The sequence below is a fragment of the Rhinopithecus bieti genome, unplaced genomic scaffold (genome assembly GCF_001698545.2).
Source record: "Rhinopithecus bieti isolate Rb0 unplaced genomic scaffold, ASM169854v2 scaffold_23411, whole genome shotgun sequence".
Lineage (NCBI taxonomy): Eukaryota > Metazoa > Chordata > Mammalia > Primates > Cercopithecidae > Rhinopithecus > Rhinopithecus bieti.
The window spans coordinates 659,893-677,410 of record NW_016811046.1 but is presented as its reverse complement, the minus strand read 5'-3'; the positions used below and the strand labels follow the sequence as shown (position 1 = coordinate 677,410).

At 35.2% G+C, this 17,518-nt stretch overlaps 1 protein-coding gene across 2 annotated transcripts in view; it reads left to right on the top strand.

The window, feature by feature from the left end:
* The window catches only part of EDIL3 (EGF like and discoidin domains 3), a 458,492-nt gene that overhangs the window by 285,797 nt on the left and 155,177 nt on the right, over positions 1 to 17,518 (top strand). For both annotated transcript variants that reach the window (XM_017893438.1, XM_017893439.1), the window contains one exon: positions 9,702 to 9,883. In XM_017893438.1, the coding sequence (XP_017748927.1) occupies positions 9,702 to 9,883 (182 nt within the window). The remainder of the gene's footprint in view (positions 1 to 9,701; positions 9,884 to 17,518) is intronic.

Below are 17,518 nucleotides of genomic sequence, written 5' to 3'. Positions count from 1 at the left end.
TTTTGACCTCTGGAACACTAAGATTTCATACTTGACCTAAATTAACATCCAGTGTGAAGAAAAGATAACTACATTTTACAGAAAACGAAATAACTAGATATAGCTGGTAACTGGGTTTGGAACTATGATTTATCTCTCAAATAAAAATCAGTGCCTGACATGGCAGTAATATTGTTTTATAACCAAACATCAAAGGCCTTAGGGCACTTAGCTTGATGTGCATTTGCCAAAAAATCTTAACACATATAAATAACTTAAAAGCATGGAAATCTGTCTTCTACACAATACTGTTTGAATATTTACATTTTGTATTTGACTCATGTTCCTTCAAGCAACTCAGTCCCTCTTTCAGCATTTTAATCTTAACATTATACCCTTCTTAGCTCTTTCCTATGTAGATATATGTTTTGTCAGAAAGCAAGAACAGGTGTACAGCTATAGGTTTTTGAATTTCAGGCTTTCAAGTTTACAGACAAATGTCTCATCAATCCACATAGTTTTTACCACTTGAAAAATCCAAATACTCTTCCGTTTTAAAAGAATGCATCTTAAGCAAACTACCGTGAACTTTTCTGTTGTCCTACAGCAGAACTGTTTACTGTGATAAGAGGATAATCATCTTAGATTTTGTCAACTTTTGTGAATTATCTCAATAAGAATTTTGGCCTTTGAATGCAAGAGTTCATAGGCTCTACTATTTAAATAATAGCCATTATTCTGCATCAATATGCTCACAAATCAGTTTGAGAAATATTAATAGAAAAATTTTTATTATAGTTTAGTTTATTCATGGGCTTCATTTTTCCTGAATTGAAAACAATTAATTTAAACTGATAATATATCATAATTGGCTTGAGATAACACACAGTGTGAAGAAAATATAGCCACATTTTGAAGGAAATAGCTAGATGGCTGGTAATTGCATTTGTGACTTTATAAATGTGGTTTTCATTCCAAACATAGTATTTTCCCTACCTCCAAGAGCTGATGCTTATATATTTTTAAGCCTGGCAGTGAAGAAAGCATTTCTGATTTTAATACCCTCCCAGTATGTTGAATCCTTATAGTGATAATATCCACATTCAGAGGACTAATCCACCTTCAAAAAAGAAAGAAAAGTAATTCCAAAAAGCAATAATTTGTTTTAGTTTACTTTAACCCATAATATTGAGAACTGCCCATTTGTAAGCACTGTGCTAAGTGCTTTTAAAACCTAAATAATGCAAAAGGCATCGTCTCTACCTGTAAAAGGGGTTTTCTCAGAGGAAAAAAAAAAAAAAAAGCACAAATTGCTGTTCCTCTTCATTTAACCTGGACACCTTCTGAGCTTTCAATATGGAAAATAATAGAATACAGGTCCTAATAAAATTGAGAGAATGTTTTCCCAGCAAAATATCACAGAATCACAGTATTCACAATTGTGAGGAAAATTAGCATTTATCTAAGCTATGCTGCCCATCTGATAGGAAGAAACAGCCTTTTCTTTAAAGTACACATGCATTTTATATGGAATCCAAGTAAGTTTAACTAATTTTTGAAAACAATATTGAGTATTTCTTAATTACTGGTTTTCCTAAGGAAGGTTACTGTGACTGTATGTAATGTTTATACCCTGATACAAAGACGCAATTGCTCAGTGTGGAGGGAGACTAACATCACCAAGTGGAATTTTCATTTTCTTTCCTTTGACGATGATTATTCTCAGTGTCATGACCAGAGGCTGACACCCAGGGGGTGCTCTGCAGGAATCTGGGAATGAGTAAGTGAAGCTAAGGCTGTGTGGTGCATGTTCACCTTCACATTCTCACTCTGTATCCGGGAAACTTTTTGGCCATTTCTGCATCTCCTACACCTGAACTGGAATATTCAGGCCCTGTTCCTGAATCACCCTTTCTTAAGCTTTCCATCTTCACTCCATCCATTGTCCTCTTTCTTCTGATACAACTTCCTAACACACCAGAAAAAAATGATAGCCTTGAGAGAAATCAAATCAAATGCATGGGGGGCTTAGCTGACAAGACTCATTAAAAAACAAAAACAAACAAACAAAAAAAACTTTAGGGTTCCAATTAACCCTCAGTTCACAGCATGAGAAAGAGTGACCTTGATCCCTCCCTCACCAATTAAAGCCTGGTCTCAAGACAACTCTAAAATAAAACAAATGCTAGGAATAAAAGAAAGGCTGTGGTCCAAGTGGCACAGAGGAAAGCTTATATTTGAATCAGCATTAATTTCTGCAGTACTGGAGGTCATCACTAATCCATTCACCAGTGCTTGCATTCAGCACAATTATCACACTATACTAAGCACAGCAGAGGACTCACTCGTATAAGATGAGATGCTTGGAGAAAGGGAGGACTGGAGATGTTTAAAGGAGATTTGTTTCTTACATGGCTTTAATTTGAAATCCTTTCATTCTGAAGATGTCTGGATATTGAGATAGAACAAATGAAAGCAGTACATTCCTGTTATGGATTCAGCTGTGCATCTCACTTATTTGAAAGGCTTAATCAGCACACTCAGGAACAAGATGTGAGACATCTTGAGGCACTGCTTACTTGTCAGCTGCAAGATCAATAAAATGCAGAAGCCATTCTTTGCCACACTCCAGAGAATGAGTTTGCAGAGTGAGAAGGACTCCACTTTGAAGCTATTTTATTCACATCCCACTTGGCCAAAGCAGAAAAGTAGCTCTGGGGAGGCACTTGAAGTTTGGCCCCAGCTAGCCCAGCTGCTCCTGCTAAACCTGCCAGGTGACTCACTTGCTCAGTATTAGTCTGAACAGCAGGGCGTCATGTCAGAAGGCATTTCCAGTCTACTCAGACAATTCAGACAATGTAGTTATTTTAAATGGCTATGTAAAAGATGCCTGAAATCCTCTGGTAGCCAATGTTGAATGGACTCATTAATTTAGGATTATTGTTGTACCTGACAAAAGCAAGCACAATACCAAGGATGCATGAACACAGATCTTCCAGCCAGGAAATGCAGACTACCATATTCTACTACCATATTCTATTTTTGTATTCAGCATTGATAGAATTGCCACTATGCCCTCTCTAGAGGTAACAATGGGGAATTTCAGAAATACCTGGTAATGCTGTGTGGCAGCGATTTGAAAGAGAAGAGACTCAGACCACTACCAGTTACATTTTTTTTAAAGTAATAAACAAGTGCTCTTCTTTACTCAGCATATAAACAATTTCTAAAGAAGACCTCTATATCTGTGTACCTTTGAGAGCATGTAAGTGTAAATGATTTTTAATTAAAAATGAAGTGTACAAATAAAATGCTACCATATTACCTGCCATTTGTATTGTTTATTTACCTTTCATATTTATTTTTTAGAAGTAATTCCCTCCAAAAATATTTATTAAATGTTCACTAAAATTGAAGCTTGCTGCTAGATACTGTGAGGAGTATAATCTTTGCCTACAAACGGGTTCTCTATCTTGTGGGAAAACAGATGGGCACACATAGACATATGGACGAGTTGTGGACCAGGGAAGTACTGGACGTGGTTTGTGCATAGAAGCAGATTTTCACATCTCAATCCTGTCCCTGCAGCCTGGTTGATATGAGAGATGTTGAGAGTAGCCCACCAAAATCAGTATAGCAAGAGAAGGAAGGCAAGACAAGCAAATCCTCCCATGTTCAATCCAACAGCAAGAATGATTTTTGATAAATTTTAAGAGAGGAATTTGGTCCAGTGGTGTTATGTGTGAAACATGGCCAATCTCAGTGAAAGGAAACACCTATGTTTGCTCTCTGGAGCCTTTGAAACTCACACTCCATTTCTCTCCTCTACCTTGCATCTAATCATTGCTAGTTCTGCCTACCTCTTAAATATTTCTAAACTCTTCCTCTTCTCCACACCTCTTTCAGGTCTGCATTATTTTTCACATGGACAACTGTAGTAGCTCACTCTTTGGACATAGTTTTGTCCCCTCTTAAATCTACTGTTTATGGCACAGTGGGAATGATCTAAATTAAATGAAAATGTGGTCATAGAGTCCTTCAAAAACTCCCCATCACTAACAGAACCAAATTCTATCATCACAGTCTTCCGCAAAATAATCTAGTATTTTTCTACTTCTGCACTTCATCTCTTAACCATTCCCCCACCAACCCATCTTGATCTCGTGATACTGAACTGCCTCTAATTCCCTCATCAGAGCAGCCTGTTTCCTGCCTGTGTCTATCCTGTCTCCTCTCTCCACTATGTAAGCTCCTATTCTTTTCCAGGAATCATTTCCAGAGTCCCACGCTAGATTATTATTCCCTTTTTACTTCTCCCACTGAATCTTCTGCATTCACCATCACAACATCTGCCATATTATATAAAAGTGTTCTTATTTCTATGTGTCTCCCCATTACACTGAAGCCCCTTCAGGAAACCAGTACTGTAAACATAGCCAGCTCCTTCTTCCCATTCAGAGATCAGACTTGGTGTAGCCTCTCAGAAAGACCATCTCTGATCACCTGATACTCACACTTGATTCACTCTTTTCCTTCATAGCACATACCACTTCATGGTATTTTCTTGTTTAAGTGTTTGTTTATTATTTGTCTCTCCACTGGAGTATGAATCTTTTAAGAGCAGAGACCTTTTCTGCCTTATTTATCCCTTTGTCACCACTACCTAGAAAAGTGCCTAATATGTAGAAGGGCTTCAAAAAACACATATTTTCAAAACTGAATTAAATGAACAGATGGAGTGATGGATGGATGAGCATATACTTAGAGGTCAATAAATTAATAAGAATGGAATTAGCCTATCCATATTAGATAAGCAGAATATAGGCCAGTGATGGTATCAGGCTAATTTTAGGTTGAGATGTGAAAATCTGCTTCTATGCTCAAACCACGTCCAGTACTTCTCTGGTCCACAACTCATCCACATGTTTATGAGTGCCCATCTGTTTTCCCACAAGATAGAGAACCCCTTTGTAGGTAAAGATTATATTCCTCACAGTATCTAGCAGCAAGCTTCAATTTTAGTGAACATTTAATAAATATTTTTGGAGGGAATTACTTCTAAAAAATAAATATGAAAGGTAAATAAACAATACAAATGGCAGGTAATATGGTAGCATTTTATTTGTATTTATTGTATTTTATTTGTAGGAGACACACACCACTATAAACTCTAGGTATTTAATTCTGTGACTGAATGCCTGTATTGGTTCATTCACACATTGTTATAAAGAACTGCCTGAGACTGGGTCATTTATGAAGAAAGTAGTTTAACTGACTCACCATTCTGCAAGCTGTATAGGAAGCATGACTGGAAGGCCTCAGGAAACTTACAATCATGGGGGAAGGGCAAAGGGGAAGCAAGCATGTCTTCCCATGGCAGCAGGAGAGAGTGTGAAAAGAGATGTGCCACACACTTTTAAACCACCAGATTTCATGAGAACTCACTCACCGTTATGAGAACATCAAAGAGGAAGCCCTTCCCCATGATCCAGTCACCTCCCACCAGGTCCCTCCCCCAAGACTATGGATTACAATTCAACATGAAAGTTAGTTGGGGACACAGAGACATACCATATCAGTGCCATACATTGTCATGTACTGTTATAGTGGATCCCAACGTGTGAAAGCTCTGTTACATCCTGAATGTTACTAGTGATATCTTGTATGTTCATTCTATGTTAATGTTCCTGTTGCCTCCCCCAGGATGTGGAAGTATGTATGCCTCACATAATATAGCAGAAGGAAAAGATCTGAGTCAAATTTTGAAGAATTACTGAACTCTACACATTAAATTACAGAGTCATCTTTTGCAGGCTTAACTTCCCTCCTCACAATTTTTCTAATTCATCAAATAAGCCTGATAACATTTTTTTCTTGAAGTATTATTTCAAAGAATTTCAAAGATTATATGAGAAAACACATGTAGGTACACTTTTCAAACTTCAGCGTTCTCATCTGACATTAATTACTTCATCAAATATCATTTCATATATCTTCTCTCATTTGTTGATAGTAAAAGCAATGTATATTTTCATATTATCTTTCTTTTGAAGTATCCTGTTATTAATTATTTCAGGTCACTTAATCTTAGGTGTATAATCATTTGCATTCTGAATTGTAATTCCTTCACTGGTTTTTATAACTGTTGAATTTAATAGAATATTGGGGAATTGGATAGCACAGGCAAAAGGAAATTGGATTTTGAACCTTTTATTGTGATGACATCCATTTGATTGTGGTCCACATGATTAGTGAAGAAAATCTGCTGTTGTGATAACTTTGCAGAGTGAAATAAATCTAAGGCTTGGATTTGCTTATTACTTTACTGTTTAGGAGAAAAAAAGCCCCCAATAATAACGTTCAGTGCATATTTATTGGGCTTTTCCTGTGTACAAGCCACCGTGAGCATCTAAGAATGTAACAGTGAGACATACTTAGCTCCTACTAGAAAGGGGCTAAAAAGCCAGGATTACCTCAATTGAGGTCCTCTAAAGAGAAGCATGCAAATGACCTTACAGAACCAAGCTCATTATTTTTTCAGCAATTTATAGTTCCAAAAACAAAGCTTTTATTATCTTCTTCACAACTGATAAATTAAGTGTCATCATAACCCCAATGTTAAAAAGTAGGAAAATGCAGAATCAGAAACTCAAAGCAGTACCTTGACAACTCACAGACTCACACTTCACTCAAGAACCCCCATCACAGTCATGCTTCCTTTGGTGGCCTTTTTTGAATATATGTAAGTGACAGAGTATGGTATGCAAATGTTGGAAATTGGGTTTTGGGGGGATATTTCTGTTTGTTTGTTTGTTTGTTTAAAGCAACAATATAGAATTAAGGACTGGCAATATTTGTACATTTGACATCATGGCAATGAGATAGCTCATGCAAAAATACTTTGTATAAGATATAGCCCTAAATAAATACATCATGTCAATATATATTATTTGAATTGTGGGTTTTTTTTTGTTTTGCTTTTTCTGTTTTGTTTTGTTTTTTGAGATTAAGTCTCACTCTGTTACCCAGACCAGAGTGCAGTGGTGCCATCTCAGCTCACTGCAACCTCCGCCTCCTGGCTTCCAGCGATTCTCCTGCCCCAGCCTCCCGGTTAGCTGGGACTACAGGCACATGCTGCCACGCCCAGGTAATTTTTGTATTTTCAGTAGAGACAGGGTTTCACCATGTTGGTCAGTCTGGTCTCAAACTCCTGATCTCAGGTGATCCGCCTGCCTCAGTCTGCCAAAGTGCTGGGATTACAGACATAAGCCACTGTGCCCAGCCTGAATTATGTTTTTTTGAAAGAATTAATATGCAGGACTAAAGAGCATAGCAAAGACTGGGAGCCTTATGGCAGAGTGAGTTGCACATATATATTTTCAGAATCGCTCATTGGTATTTGGCTTATATGATAATACAACAGTTCAGAGCCAATGAGTTTCCTGATATGTTAGCTACTAAAGGGAGGTTGATAGATTAACCAACGAAGTAGAATTATAGGATATTGTGATTTGAGATGTACTCTCTGTTTTAAAATAGTTACAAATTCTGTGAAGATATCTAATTCAGCATAAGGTCTTAAGAGGTATGCGACTAAATGGCACAGAGTTATTTTTAAGTCTGTCCTACAGCTCATTAATCAATTCTGGCTCTCTAGCTCTGCTAGTCTACTTACTGGCCTACAATAAATGGCCTGCAATAAAAGATCTCCCTGCCGGCTTCAGTTTTCCATCCAAACATTTTACAAACCAAGGACAAGATGCTTGAGACCCCTTTGATGACAATATTATTAAAAAGCTAGGCTCCTGCCATTATTAAAATCACAGTGTCATCATGAAAGTTTCTTAGTACGTTTATCAAGTCTGTAAAGATCTTGAAGTTTAAAATGGAAAGCAAAATAAGGGTCCAAAGATTTAATATCTGAACTTTTAATGTTAAGTTTTGGGAATATGAAAACCAGATTATTATCTGCAGCTCTTAAGACTTCAATTCTACTAATGAATGGCTTCTTAATTTAATGATTCTAAAGTGATATAGTATACCTTCATAAAGTGCTGAACAGTCTTAATTACATGTTAAAGAAAGATCTTATTATCTAAATGTATCATGCCAAGTAATTTTTTGTCAATGGCAAAGATGCAATTTATACTGTATTGATATTGTCTTTACTAATACAGTCTGATGAAGATAATTACTCATCCATATATTTTTATCTTCTTTATAAAAAAATTTGAAAATTTGAAAGTCGTCAGAGCTACTTACTATCTGAGCATGGAATAGAAAAGAAGCATGTTTATGACAATTAAAACATGGTTAACAATGAGAAATACCTTCCTAACTTTCAAAAATGTTATAATTCGGCTGCTAATTTTTTTCATATTTTCAACCTCAGTCTAAGTGTGAACATTTAATTACTGACAACCGCTGGGTTTTGATAATAATTAAAATCTAAAATGTACTTGGTCATAATCACCAATCAAGTTGACGTGCATATACTGCTATTTAATAGTGTCAATGAACTTTATTCTTATTTTCAGAAATTCTGATAAATTATTGTAGTATATTTTATATAATATGTCATTACAAATTAAGTTTGGCAAATATTCAGTTATAGTTACTGCAGAATGTTATAATGAAGATCTGAAGGAAAATCTTTGTCATTATATCATATCCGCTGACTTATTCTGAATTTTCACAACTGAATTTAAAGAGAAATGGTACCTTCTGCTCGCAAATTTATAAAAACGCAATTAACGAATTTATATACTAGATTTTAGTATATAAATATTCAAATATATGACTGTACAGTGTTTTAAAGAGGTGGATTACCCTCCATATCCTAATTTGATAAAAACTAACACACATTGGTATCTGAGACATAGTCGTTTTTGATGCATATAATAATCATATATTTACGAAATTCATATGGACAACGATTTTCCTAAGGTTTCTCAGTTGCAAATTTAAAGATATACATGCAGAATCCCAATATGTAGAATTGTGAATTTGGAACTAAAGTGCTAATAAGTATTTTAATATCTTGATTTACTGAGTTGTACACATTGTCACGTATAATGTTGTCAGAGAGTTTACCTGCTCTCTTTAGAAAAATAATTTATCTACATATATTTTATAATTTATAACATATCATGGGTTATTATAATAATATTTTTAAATGTTAACAGATTTACCCATTTTCCTTTTGTTGTGGAAGCATAACTGATGGTGGCTACAAAATTTTAAGTTATAAAGTTTATAGACATGAGAAATGCTAAATCAATACAAAATGATTTTGACAAAACTCAGCTTTATGATAATCAAGAAATAATGGATGGAAAGATATTTGTTGAGAGCTTGTAATTTCTGAGGCATGCTAATCTCCAGGAAAATAAAATATGAGATAAGCCTTTCAAGAGCATTATGCTTTTGTTGACGTGATCAACAACCAAAAATTATCAGTACAGACACCAGAATCATAATGCAGAAGGGAAGTGTCTATTAAGTGACTACTTTCAAAGCTAAGAAAGAAGATAGTGTCATGAGAAGCAAGAGTTGTTTCCTTAATGTAGAGATCAATAACAGATCTGTAAAGGGAATGAGGAGTAAATGGCATGGTAGTGCAAATTCAAATCATTAAAAAAAAATCCTATCAAATCTAACAGACACATGTTGTACATGCATTATTTTAAATACATTCATATTTTTCCTGTTTTTGTTCTCAGAGTGCTCAGGCCCATTGGGAATTGAAGGTGGAATTATATCAAACCAGCAAATCACGGCTTCCTCTACTCACCGAGCTCTTTTTGGACTCCAAAAATGGTATCCCTACTATGCACGTCTTAATAAGAAGGGGCTTATAAATGCGTGGACAGCTGCAGAAAATGACAGATGGCCATGGATTCAGGTAACAGATGGGATGGGATAAGGTTAATGTTACAAGTCATTTTTAAAGGATTCTGGTCATTTTAAAAAGCAGACAAGTGAGAACTCAGTGTGACTCTTCCTTATAGGGTCAGAGGAAAGGGTAATTTAGTGAAGAGTTCAAATTAGCTCACAATTCTGATAAGTAAAAAACATGCACATTCCATTAAGAAGCTGGTTAAAAGATCAAAACATTAAAATATTCAGGTGTAAATACCACTATTTTAATGTGCATATCAAAGAAGGAGACTTTCTGTATTCCATGTGTTCGTTGCCACTGTGTTAACATTTAGCAGCAACTTATGATACTTCAAGAACATAAAAATTACATCTATTTTTTTCTGTCTCTAAGAAGTGGGTCCACAAATGCAAGTATAAAATATACCATGAATCATAGTAACAATACCTCAAATGCACCTTCTTTCAAGCTGAGGGTGTTTCATTTCATAGTGTTAATCATTCTCATCAACCAGGTATTTTTTAAAACGGAAGAAAACAACAATATACTGAAATATTAAGTGATTTCCCAGAGCGGGTAGCAAGGCCTACAGCTTATATTTCTGTGCATTTCAATGCTTTTTGAGCATTTAGATGAATTATGTACTAGGAGTACAGAAAGATGATCAAAACTGGTGCCTGTGAAACAGTAAACCTCTGTTGGGGGAAGCACATTAGTAACTATCTAACAAATCATTGATGTGTACTAAAGGAAGGAAGAGTTCAGTATACTGTGGTCAGAGGAAGAATCCATTAATTATCTTGAGAAACTCACCTGGGGCAGATAGCTTTTGAGCTAGACCTGAGAAGGATGGCTTTCAGTAGAGACTAAACATCCAGGGAATAGCCTGATCAAAGGTGCTATGTGACAATCTGGGGAATATTATGCAGAAAATCATGACTTGAGTAAAGGTTGCTGGAGGGATATGTTCAAATGTAGTGTATGAGTTTGCTGTGCTTCAGGAGTCATACTAAAAGGTATTAGCCTTATTTCAGTGGAGTAGGGAGATATTGCAGAATTTTGATTAGTTTAGGTGATTGATCTGTTCTGTTTACTACATATTTTAAGTCAAAGAAACATGGAAATCCCTGATGTGACATAATTAGGTGTACTATACAAGGACTAGTTTACAGGCATTTGGTATAAAGGAAAATTGATTTATGGCTAAGAGGCAAGACTTCCATACATGAAAAACTGGGCCAAAATCTCCTTCAGATACTTGCTTTGTTCATGTTTCTTAGGCGTTCTTATATGTCTCATAAACATTTCTTTTATCTATAGAGCTCTATAAGGTTACCTGAAGTTGTTGTTTTTGTTTTATGAATTTATATTTACATGCATTTGTTAAAATTGCTTCTTAAGTTATACTTGACTTTTTCAGTCTATACACACGTATGCAAACTGAACTCCAGATAGTGAAAATGGCACATCTATACAGTTTTGATCGCACTTGTGAAGGATCAATTAAGGTTTAAAATATGCATAGAATAATAGAAAATAATTATATCATATTTACTAATGAATGATCATTCCAGAGACATTTTTAATCACTCTAGTTGAAATGCATTTGTAGGACTGTGGTCATGATAAAACTTTAGACATTAATATTCATAGCTGAAATTCAGAACTGTTGAGAGATGATATCGCCAGTTTACATCAGGGTTTCTGTTTGAGAAATTATGTTTGTGAGCCTCAATGATTGCCGTCTTTCTATAAACCATAAGTAGCACGCTTTTGCAATGTTTACTCTGAGAAACACCTTGTTAATGTTTCATATCCAATTGTTCACTTTACTTTGTCCCCATATTGCCTACTTAACACTATGCATCATTCTTCCTTTCAAAGTATTGCATGATGTTTAAATTCCCTTTATCTCAGTGGCTATAGGCAGAAATAACCTTAATCGAACAGGACAGTGGTCAACACTGAGAGAAATTTAGATTTATTCTCTTAAGAACAATAGTTAAAACTTATTTTATTTTTAAGGTCAGTGGGGTGATGATAATTTGCTTTTGGTCGGAAGATGATAATGCACTCAGAGAAAAACAGTTAAAGTAAATATGAAAGGTTTTATATTAGAGTAAGAACCTCAAATATAATGGGTGAAAAACTAAAAAAATTGTTATTCAATGAATATTTAAGAATTATATTCAATGTATTCATTTTATAATTGTGTTCTTTGATAATATATTTTTAATGCTATTTTTTACAAAACTACCAATTTTCTTTTTTTTTTTTTGAAACTTTTATTTTAGGTTCAGGGGTACATGTGCAGGTTTGTTATATAGGTATACTTTATGTCATGGGGTTTTGTTGTACAGATTATTTTATCACCCTGGTATGAAGCCTAGTATGCATTAGTTATATTTCCTGGTCCTTTCCCTCCTCCCATCCTTCACCCTCAGGTGAAGTCCCAGTATCTGTTATTTCATTCTATATGTCCATGTGCTCTCATCATATAGCACCCACTATAAGTGGTGCTAAGGGAAAACATGTGGTATTTGGTTTCCTGTTCCTGAATTAGTTTGCTAAGGATAATTAGTTTGCTCCAACTTCATTCATCTTCCTGCAAAAGACATGATCTCACTCTTTTGAAGCTGCATAGTATTCCATTGTGTCTATGTATCACATTTTCTTTACCCAGTCTACAATTGATTGGGATTCAGGTTGATTCCATGTCTTTGTTATTGTGAATGGTGCTGCAGTGAACATAAAGGCATGTGCCTTTATCATAGAACAATTTATATTCCTTTGGGTATATACCCAGTTATGCTGTGAGTGGGTCGAATATTAGTTCTGTTTTTAGTTCTTTGAGGAATCTTCACACTGCTTTCCACAATCACTGAACTAATTTACACTCCCACCAACAGTGAATAACCATTCCCTTTTCTCCTCAACCTTGCCAGCATCTGTTATTTTTTTTACTTTTTAGTAATAGCCATTCTGACTGTTGTAAGATAGTATCTAATTGTGGTTTTCATTTGCATTTCTCTAATGATAACTGATTTTGAGGTTTTTTTTTTTTCCTGTGATTGTTGGCTGCATGTATGTCTTCTTTTGAAAATTATGTTTATGTACTTTGCCCACTGTTTAATGAAGTTGTTTTTTCTTGCAAATTTAAGTTTGTTATAGGTGCTGGATATTAGACCTTTGTCAGATGCATAGTTTGAAAAAGTTTTCTTCCATTCTGTAGGTTGTCTGTTCACTGTGTTGATGGTTCCTTTTTCTGTGCAGAAGCTCTTTAGTTTAATTAGATCCCATTTGTCATTTTTTGCTTTTGTTGCAATTGTTTTTGGTGTCTTTGTCATGAAATCTTTGCCTGTTCCTCTGTCCAGAATGGTATTGCCTAGGTTGTCTTTCAGGATTTTTATAGCTTTGGGTTTTACATTTTAGTCTTTAATCTGTCTTGAGTTGATTTGTGTATATGATGTAAGGAAAGGGTCCAGTTTCAATCTTCTGCATGTGGCTAACCACTATCCCAGCACCATTTATTGATTAGGGAGTCCTTTCCCCATTGCTTGTTTTTGTCAGCTTTGTGGAGGATCACATGGTTGTAGGTGTGCAACCTTATTTCTGGTCTCTCAATTCTGTTCCATTGGAATATATGTCTGTTTTCATATCAGTATCAAAACAGTACTTTTGGTTACTGTAGCCCTATAGTATAGTTTGAAGTCAGGTAATGTGATACCTCTAGCTTTGTGGGGGTTTTATTTTTGTTGTTATTGTTTAGGATTGTCTTGGCTATTTTAAGATATTATTTTCTAATTCTGTGAATAATGTCATTTGGGAGTTTGATAGGATTAGCATTGAAATCTATAAATTGCTTTGGGCAGTATGGCCATTTTAATGATTTTGATTCTTCCTATCCATGAGCATAGAATGTTTTTCCATTTGTTTGTGTTATCCCTGATTTCTTGGACCAGTGTTTTGTAGTTCCCATTGTAGAGATTGTTTACCTCCCTAATAAGCTGTATTCCTAGGTGTGTTTTTTCTGTTTTTGTTTTTTAGCAATTGTGGGTGGGATTGCATTTCTGATTTGGTGCTTGGCTTGACCGTTGTTGGTATACAGGAATGCCAGTAATTTTTGTATGTTGACTTTTTACCCTGAGACTTTACTGAAGGATTTTATCAGCTTAAGGATCTTTCGGGCCTAGACTGTGGGGTTTTCTAGATATGGAATCATGTCCTCTGCAAACAGGGGTACTTTGGCTTCCTCTCTGTCTATTTGGATGCCTTTTACTTTTTTCTCTTGCTTGATTGCCCTGGCCAGGACTTCCAATACTATGTTAAATAGGAGTGATGAGAAAGGGCATCCTTGTCTCGTTTCGGTTTTCAAGAGGAATACTTCCATGTTTTGCTCATTTAGTATGATGTTGGCTGTGGGTTTATCATAGATGATTCATAATTTTAAGGTATGTTATTTCTGTACCTAGTTTATTGAGAGTTTTTATTATGAAGAGGTGTTAAATTTTATTGAAAGTCTTTTCTGCATCTATTGAGATGATCATGTGGTTTTTGTCTTCAGTTCTGTTTATGTGATTAATCGCTTTTATTGATTTACATATGTTGAAACCTACCTTGCATCCTGGGGATAAAGCCTACTTGATTGTAGTGGATAAGCTTTTAGTTGTGCTGTTGGATTCAATTTGCTTGTATTTTGTTGAAGAATTTTGAATTGATATTCATCAAGATATTGGCCTGAAGTTTTCTGTTTTTGTTTTGTCTCTGCCTGGTTTTGGTATCAGGATGATGTTAGCCTCATAGAATGAGTTAGGGAGGAGTACCTCTTCCTCAATTGTTTGAAATAGTGTTAGTAGAAATGGTACCAGTTCTTTGTATATCTGGTAGAATTTAGCTGTGAATCCATCTGGGCCTGGGCTGTTTTTGGTTGGGAGGCTATCTATTACTGATTCAATTTCAGAGATTATTATCTGTCTACTCATTTGAATTTCATCCTGTCACAGTTTTGGGAGGGTGTATATTTCCAGGGATTTATCCTTTTCTTCTAAACTTTCTAGTTTTTGTGCACAGAAGTGTTCACAGCAGTTGCTGATGGTTATTTGTAGTATCTCTTTTGTCATTTCTAATTGTGTTTATTTGGATCTTCTCCCTTTTCTCCTTTATTAGTCTAGCTAGTAGTCTATCTATTTTATTAATTTTTCAGTAACCACCTCATGAATTTGTTGATCTTCTTTTGGTGATTTTTAAATTTAATTCTCAGAACAATTTCATATAGTAGGTATATTATCATCATTTTATAAATTTAGACAGCTTGAATCGAACAGGTTAATTATCTAATCCAAGTTGCCAGAGCTATAAAACTTACACAAAATATATAATTAGCCTAATTCAAAGCTCTTACAATTTCTTTATGACCAGTATTTTAAGCTCTCAAATACAAAATGTAGTATGTTTATTGCAACACAGGTTGGACTAGTAACTTTCATTAAATTATCATTGGAGGATATGTTGTGGTGTCCAGTCAACAATGTACTGAACTTAGACTGAATATTAATAATTCTTAGAGGATTATACAAGTTAAAAATAAAACTATTAGTATTGCAGGTTTGTTTTCAATTCAAGCTGAAAGTGAGGTGGGTTGGTTTCCACTAATTTTTTTTTTTATTTTTTGGGGTGAAAGAAAAAAGGCCTTAAGCTTTTGTGTTCTATAACTTTCTAATAGTAATAATAATATCTTTAACAATTTAAATGGAATAGCATAACAGGACTATTTCCAAACTATCAGAGTAAATTGAGCTGAATTTTCAGATTGAAATCAAAATTGGTATATTTATTGAAAAACAAACACAATTTCTCAAAGAAATGTAGGTATCGCTAAGAAATATTATCAGATATTTTATAATTTATTATACTTTAAGTTCTGGGGTACATGTGGAAAACATACTATGTATACACATGCCATGATGGTTTGCTGCACCCATCAACCCATCATCTATATTAGGTATTTCTCCTAATGCTATCCCTCCCCTTGCTGCCCTGTTCAACAGGCCCCAGTGTGTGATGTTCCCCTCCCTGTCTCCATGTGGTATCATTGTTCAACTCCCACTTATGACTGCAAACATGCACTGTTTGGTTTTCTGTTCCTGTGTTAGTTTGCTGAGAATGATGGTTTCCAGCTTCATCCATGCCCCTGCAAAGGTCATTAACTCATCCTTCTTTATGGCTGCATAGTATTCCATGGTGTATATATGCCACATTTTGGGTTGGTTCCAAATCTTTGCTATTGTGAATAATGATTCAATAAACATACGTGTGCATGTGTCTTTATGGTAGAATGATTTATAATTTTCTGGGTATATACCCAGTAATGGGATGGCTGGGTCAAATGGTATTTCTAGTTCTAGATCCTTGAGGAATCACCACACTGTCTTCTACAATGGTTGAACTAATTGACATTCCCACCAACAGTATAAAAGTGTTCCTATTTCTCCACGTCCTCTCCAGCACTGTTGTTTCTTGACCTTTTAATTATTGCCATTCTAACTGGTGTGAGATGGTATCTCACTGTGGTTTTGATTTGTACTTTTCTAATGACCAGTGATGATGAGCTTTCTTTTCATATGATTTTTGGCTGCATAAATGTCTTCTTTTGAGAAGTGTCTGTTCTATTCCTTCACCCACTTTTTGATGTTTTTTTTTTTTTTTCTTGTAAATTTGTTTAAGTTCTTTGTAGATTCTGGATATTAGCCCTTTGTCACATGGATAGATTGCAAAATTTTTCTCCCATTCTATAGGTTACTTCTTCACTCTGATGACAGTTTCTTTTGCTGTGCAGAACCTCTTTAATTTAATTAGATGCCATTTGTCAATTTTGGCTTTTGTTGCCTTTGCTTTTTGGTGTTTTAGTCATGAAGTCTTTGCCCATGCCTATGTCCTGAATGATATTGCCTACGTTTTCTTCTAGAATTTTTATGGTTTTAGGTCTATCTTGAGTTAATTTTTTTATAAGGTGTAAGGAAGGGGTCCAGTTTCAGTTTTCTGCATATGACTAGCCTGTTTTCCCAACACCATTTATTAAATAGGGAATCCTTTCCCCCATTGCTTGTTTTTGTTAGGTTAGTCAAAGATCAGATGGTTGTAGATGTGTGGCATTATTTCTGAGGCCTCTGTCCTGTTCCATTGGTCTATATATCTGTTTTGGTAACAGTACCATGCTGTTTTGGTTACTGTAGCCTCATACTATAGTTTGAAGTCAGGTAGCATGGTACCTCCAGTTTTGTTCTTTCTGCTTAGGATTGTCTTGGCTATACGGGCTCTTTTTTGGTTCCATATGAAATTTAAAGTTGTTTGTCCTAATTCTATGAAGAAAGTCAATGGTAGCTTGATGGGGATGGCATTGAATCTATGAATTACTTTGGACAGTATGGCCATTTCTACAGTATTGATTCTTCCTATCCATGAGTATGGAATGCTTTTCCATTTGTTTGTGTCCTCTGTTATTTCCTTGAGCAGTGGTTTGTAGTTCTCCTCGAAGAGGTCCTTCCTCATCCCTTGTAAGTTGGATTCCTAGGTATTTTATTCTCTTTGTAGCAATTGTGAATGGGAGTTCACTCATGATTTGGCTTTCTGTCTATTATTGGTGTATAGGAATGCTTGTGA